This window comes from Seriola lalandi, unplaced genomic scaffold, assembly GCF_002814215.2.
Source record: "Seriola lalandi dorsalis isolate HSWRI2012SDOR001 ecotype SW California unplaced genomic scaffold, Sedor1 jcf7180002006102, whole genome shotgun sequence".
NCBI classification, from domain to species: domain Eukaryota; kingdom Metazoa; phylum Chordata; class Actinopteri; order Carangiformes; family Carangidae; genus Seriola; species Seriola lalandi.
Window position 1 is genome coordinate 3,479 of NW_019476755.1, and position 6,835 is coordinate 10,313.

At 41.1% G+C, this 6,835-nt stretch overlaps 1 protein-coding gene and 1 long non-coding RNA gene across 2 annotated transcripts; one reads left to right on the forward strand and one right to left on the reverse strand.

The window, feature by feature from the left end:
• Positions 1 to 2,311: 2,311 nt before the first annotated feature.
• On the reverse strand, positions 2,312 to 3,849 carry LOC147820005 (uncharacterized). The gene is made up of 2 exons (XR_015438338.1): positions 2,957 to 3,849; positions 2,312 to 2,463 (listed from the first exon to the last, which is right to left on the reverse strand). It is a non-coding gene; the product is annotated as an uncharacterized LOC147820005 (long non-coding RNA).
• Positions 3,850 to 5,471: 1,622 nt separating this feature from the next.
• Positions 5,472 to 6,756, forward strand: LOC111670711 (putative E3 ubiquitin-protein ligase UBR7; the record flags this gene model as incomplete). The annotated part of the gene is made up of 5 exons (XM_023427560.2): positions 5,472 to 5,702; positions 6,070 to 6,203; positions 6,344 to 6,404; positions 6,496 to 6,591; positions 6,703 to 6,756. Coding segments are annotated over exons 1-5 (462 nt in total), but the record flags the coding sequence as incomplete, so codon positions are not given.
• Positions 6,757 to 6,835: the final 79 nt, after the last annotated feature.

Below are 6,835 nucleotides of genomic sequence, written 5' to 3' on the forward strand. Positions count from 1 at the left end.
TGCCCAGGCTGACCGCGTTTTCAAGGACATCACATTTTTCTAAATCAGGTAAATGTGAGCTAGTAGGAAGCCTCTAAATTGCTGTGCAAGCAGACAAACATAAACCCAAGTGGCTCTGACCAGCAAGAACCCTTGAAGTCCAGCTGCACGAGACAGGGCAGGCTCCACACTGAAGCCCTCGCAGTGTCAGCTGCATGCCACATGATGAGAGAGAGAAAACCTCATCACTATTGGAATATAATACTTGCATATGGTTTATCTTTCATAATACAGCCTGACAAGTCAAAAGCCTGCACATATGTATCTGTAAGATAAAATCAAAGTGCATGAAATGAAATGTGATGAGTGTGATATTGCCAAGGAAGCCACTCCATGATAAATAAAACCTGTGTTAAGGTTTGGTATGAGGTGGTTCTGATGAATTCCAGCAAGCCCTAAGACAGCTTACTTGTGACTGACAAACCCTTGTAGTGTTGTGTCATCTAGGAAAGATAAAATTCCTTGTTAATACAATTATGTTTATGTACAGGAGCCCCACATTTTAAGTTTCATTTCATTTATTCTCCTTCCTCTTGAAGATGCAATATAATGGGGAAATATGTCAGGAAAAGGAGAACTAGAAGACAAGTGTAAGTTAGTGGCAGAATGGACAAAAGCAGTCATGTGGTGATCAGAGCATGATATGCCCATGTTCATTTTGTGGCTCTTTTCCATTTAAATGTGTTGTTGTTTGTTGTTGTTCGAGGGAGGCTGATCTCCTTGATCTTCTGTCACAAGCACTACTTCTTAACACTCAGGCCCTGCCCTTCATATTAATCAGCACACAGTCCAGCTCTGAGGGAAGAAGGGGGTGAGCAGGATGCAGGGATGAGAGGGGTGGGTGGGGGTGCTGCTTGGAGGTTTATGATGCGATTAAAAATGTTTTGTGGATTACAGTGTGGTAATCTGCGCTGGCTCAATCAGGTCGCTTTGTGAGGCAACGACTCTTGGAAAAGGTGAAAATCCTTCAAAGCAGTTGTCTGCTATTAAGCACACTGTAAACATACCTGACCTATCGGGGCACATGCTTGCTAAATCAAATGACTGAGGACTCTAAAATGTTTTCTCTCCAGTCTCTCTCACTGTTAGCCGCTGTCACTTTAATATGTGTGCCTTCAGGATAACTGCAGCCCTAAAACAGCACAGGCAGTTAGGCAATGTTGCAATGGATGATGATAAGGATGCTGCCATACCTTGGAAGGAGCACTTCCCCAAGCCAATATACTCTATAACAGTATGTTTGCCAAGTAAATCCATGCCCTACTTTATAACAACTTGAACTTGAACTGGAGATGGATAAGATACAAGCTAGCATACATAAAACACCCATGTAGCCATCCCTCTCAAAGCTGGAAAATTAAATAAAAAGACCTTGCTAGGACTGAAGCACAGCCTTGGCCACTTTCATATTGTGGCTATGCATTTGGACAACTAAAGCCTATTTTTTTTTTTATAGATAATGAAAACATCTCACATCTAGAGACAAAAAGACTTCTCTGTGTGATATCACACTTTTCCAGTTACAATGAATGTAAGATACTGTAATGGTCACAGATTAACTTTGTGGAATAAGAACACATCCTCTGGTTAAGATATGTTAACACAGCAGAGATTCATTTTTTCAGTCCACACACACCTGCATTAAAGTTTCATACTTCAGGACAATATGCCAAATAAAAACACCTGCTTCAGTTGCTTGTCCTGTTATAGATGCACCTTAGACCACTATCAACAGTCCTACCTACACACATTCACTCCTCGCACTATGTCTCAACAAGCACTGACTCGAGACATAACAAACAAAAGCTGCTACAGAGAAAATAAAATTAAGCTCAGGGCTTGCCTTTTTCCTGTGTCACCTTCCCTCAAGGCATACATACAAATGTGTTTTACGAAATGCCTTTGCACTACAGCAGAGAGAATCAGAGGCAGAGAAGCCGCAGGCTTAATCAACTGCACTTTTAGTAAAACCTTGGATGATTTTGCAGATATTGCAGGGAAGTCACCAATGCTGTATCATAGTGAAAGAGAAAGTTTTAAGGAAAACTGTAAAAGCGCTATTCCCTGTAAGAAGAGAAAGGGTCATCATCAGTCCCGTTTGTCACCATGTCATTAAGAGGAACTGCACTGACAACACACCTCTTAAATCACTGTGGCATAAATTGGTAATGGTGTAGGCCTACTCTGTGAATGCATGTCAAGCTGTTTTTGTTAGGTGCTCTAAAAAAAATCACTTGACCTGGATGCATTAAATTGGTGTTTTAGCCACATACCTGCACAAATCAGCAAAGGCCTGAAAATTCAGCTTCTTCATCTTCTTCTCGCTGAGCCAGTAGCCGACTCTCCGGCCTTTCAGAAAGGTCTGCATCTCCACTGTGCTCCTGTTCCTTCTCTGGAGGTAAACGGTGTGACTGAGGGCTCAACCTGAACAGGCGAAACCGGAAACCACCTTATAACGTTAGTCTTACAACAGCCAACCAGGGCAAGGAAGGGAACACGAAAGTTGACGAGTTGGTTTGTCATACGTTACTCAAACATAGCCAGGAGTGGCGCTTTCTACTTGTCTGTCTCTTGGACCAAAAATGATCTAGTCTGCAGACGTAATATTACAGTGAATGTGGTTCAGCATCAGCGAAACACACACTCTGACCCCTTTTGCTAACCTCAAGTGCTAACGTTAGTGGGCTAGCTAGGTGACAGTCTGCATAGCTAACCGATGGCATGCAATTGGGAAACGTAAGCTAGCTGGCTAACAAGGCTGGTCAGCGTTAAATGGTAGAACAGATTGATACCACTTCCAAATGTCAAATGAGTTAACTAATGGCGGCAAGCGACGGCTAGTTAGCTAAAAGATGAAGCAACTGACTTAACTACGAATAAAGCTGGCAGCGAGACGCTGTGTGGTGAGCTAACTAACCTGGTAGTTTTAGCACAGTTCCCCTCTGAATGTATGTCCTCTTCAGAAACTAGCTCGGATAGTTTCCCATTCTCGGTCCGCCCGATGGAGGAAGAGTAGAAGTTTTCAAACAAGGTGACAGATGACAGGCACAGCTGGACTCACGTTGAGAGGATCCTGGTGTTTTCTCTCAGTCTCTGAGCTGAGCTGACTGCACACACCCAGGATCCCGGAGACTGATGCTGCCTTCACGAGCCCCTCGGAAAGTACCAATCCAGTCTGTCGAATCACACTGTCGTGACTTCACGTGCTTTTGTGCTTTCCTCATCGATTAACATGCACATTACTTTTTGGATTTATTGATTAATCGTTGGCTATACAGTGTTTGAAAATTGAGAATGAAAATGTATTTCACAACACAACTACATATCTTATAGTTGCTGATTTTATTTTCTTAAACTACTTATAGCTTAATTGTTCCATTTGTAAATAAGTCAGTAACAAAATATACCATGCTCTGTTCAACAGAGTCCGAAAGAGTTGGGGATGAGCGCCTGAAGAACATGGATATTAACTGAGCGTTTGGTTCATGTTTATATTAATCTATTTATGGGATGTTGTTTAAGTGATCACTTTAATAAATATGTTTTCATAAACAATTCCGACTTGAACAGCAGTATTTATAGTGTCATTACCAGCATTGTGGGATTTGTTTATTTTCTCCTCTGGCGCCCCAGAAGTCCTTGTGCCCTTGCACAATTGCCGAGTCTTTAAGATTGGTCATGGGGGCTACGCAATATTTCCGACAGCCTTAAAGGCACCCGGGATGTGGTCAGAGAAGTTCAGTCTGTTCCGTTGGTGCACCGCTCCACTGTCTGTCAGCTCAGCCTCCGTACAAGAAGAAAGTATGAGACGAAACGTGGATCAGTGAACTGGTTTGTGGACTTATAAACAAACCAGCTGCTGTTTGCATAATACGCAGATCTTTTGTTTGTAGGCCCGTTGCAACTTGCATTATGAGAGCACCGTCGCCTGCTATCTGCTGTGCAGCAATGGGCACATATTTTCACCGGGCTCCCAAACACAGAAACACGTCACAGTGGCGCCATCCGTTGGAAAACCAGTGCAGCATACAGCAGTTACTACCTCCCCCAGAGAGGTTATACTTCCAGCTGTGTGTTTCTTTCAGCAGGGTTACATGATTAAAAAGGAATAAACCGATTTGCACCAAATTTGGTGGAGGGATGGGACATGGACCAGAGAAGAACCCATTCAATTCGAAATCCTAGTTAATGATCCAGAGATCCGGATCATTAACTAGGATTTGGGATTTTTTCTTTGAAGTAGGCTTGAAATTATTTACAGGCCTGTATTATTATTTAATCTACGTTATTCTAATGATTAAGACCCTCATTTGTCCTGCTTTCATTAAGGGGTTCTATAGAGCTCTATTTCTCAGAATAAATAAATGGATAAATACATCAAAACACTCCTAAGCGAACGTGTAAAAACCAAAAACCAAAAACCAAAAACCAAACCAAACCAAACCAAACCAAACCAAAACAAAACAAAACAAAACAAAACAAAACAAAACAAAACAAAACCATTTTAAAAAAACACAACACGACAGACACTGCTGGAGGCTTAGAGGAGGACCGATTTTCAGTCCTCCGGACCTCTATCTACCTCCAGGACAGGTATGTACCGTCCTAAAACGTAACACCTTTTAATATCACTTCATTCATTTTTTCGGTGATCTTTCTAGTGTGTTAGGGGTTGCTAAGCTGTTTTTCACCCAAAATAACAGAGTGGATTTACCCTTTTTGTAAATATTAATTGTAATTCCACGAAATGTGTAGTCTAACTTGTTTCTGCCACGACTGGCCGCCATAGCCTCTGGTGATATGGTTTATACAGCCACATTTTGTAATTTAGTCTACTCAAGCCAGTTTGATGGAATCAATGTATCAGGCCTATAGTTATATGAGAATACAGATACAGGTTTGACTGATATGCCCTGACCTTTTCCTTTAGGCCTATATATCTTAATAATGTTACCTATGTGAAATAAAGTCATAAAACACATTTTGGGTTCTTAGGTTGTAAATGTCTTTGGCTGGTGTTTATCTTTTCTGCTTGGAAATAATGTTGTTATAAATGTTGGTAATGACTTAATTAATTAATGTTAATACATGTATTTTGTGCCAGATCTTCTGCTGCCTTTTTAGGACGATAAGTGGCCATACATGGTACAGCAACCCAAGTGTTTTTCACAACCTGACATTCCCAAGTAGCATATAACTGATCTAGAAATCATTGTTAAATAATTTATCAACCCATAGTTAATTTCTATTAGTTAGGTCTGAGGTTATAACTAGTGCATTATTTGAAACTGGAACCAAAGGAAAAGCTAAATTGAAAAGTAAATCTATAGAAACCATAGATAAATAAACAACAAATTAACAGAAATGTTAGTAGCAGCAGGTACCATGTATTGATTGTTAATCAGTATCCTACGTCACTTCCTCCACGTGGTCTCGGCCCAAACTCCCGCCCGGAACAGTCGTTTGTCAACACCGCCGTGCCGCTGAGACTCCGGTGTCTGTCTGTGTCTTTGTGTGTGTCCGTACCTTTACTCTCTTTCCCCAGAATGGCAGCAAACAAAGAGGAGTCCGATCCCGACGATTTTCTCACCAACGAGGAAGAGCTGGAGAAGGCTTTGTGTGTGCTGGCTGGAAGCGACCCAGAAAACTGCTCCTATTCCCGGGTAAGAACAGCTTCCTGCACCGCATCCCTGCAGCCATCGCCTTTATCCCTGCACCGTCTCTCTTTCTTAACACGAGTACTGCAGTTGTAGACGTAGTAGTGTGTGTTTTTCTGAGAATTTCACGCTGTAGTTTTGTTGTGTGTTATTATCATTTTTCCTAATAGGTTTGTAGTTTCTGTGGGGCACTCAAGAATGAAACTGTAGTAAAATTATATTGCAGTCCATTTGCTTTGGTATCACTACAGTATATAGTTGAAAACTTTCTATTAGAGAATATTAAACTATAACTATAATCCTTTTATTACATTATGTCATAAATAACATGTATACTTCTGTATATTTCTCCCTCCTGTGTTTATTGTTGTAGGGCTATGTGAAGAGACAGGCTGTGTTTGCCTGCAACACCTGCACTCCCAATGCTGCAGAGCCTGCTGGGATTTGTCTGGCCTGTGCCAATAAATGCCACGATGGACACGATATCTTTGAGCTGTATACCAAAAGGTAATTAAAATATGTTTGTGTGTGTGTTGCACTGATGATACTAATGTTAACCGGTAGTTTGCTTTATCATGGAAGTTCTTGTCATGATTTGCCCAATTTATTTATTTTTTATTTATTTTTTTTTAATCTTTCTTCTGTAGAAATTTTCGTTGTGATTGTGGGAACAGTAAGTTTCAGGATTTCCAGTGCCAGCTGAATACTGTGAGTGCACGGCTTTCATTGTATCACCCAGTTTGTATGCTATGCACATTCTGATCATTGAAGTTATTCCACTTCTTCTTCTTCTTGACAGGCCAAAGATGAGGAAAACGTTAGAAATCTTTACAATCACAACTTCAACGGCTGCTACTGCACATGTGACCGGCCGTACCCAGACACAGATGATCAGGTATTCCTGTAGTTTCATTTCATGTAGTTCAGATTATCAGGATTAGGTCCGCTGTTTATGTTCTTCCTCTCATCTGTCCCTAAACAAAACGCCTTGTTAAATACCCAACAGGACAATGACGAGATGATTCAGTGTGTCGTCTGTGAGGACTGGTTTCATAGCAGGGTATGTATAAACCAGGTTATTGAAAAGAAAGGATTTCTGAGCACTCCTTTTCATTCTGATTTACATTTTAACACCACTA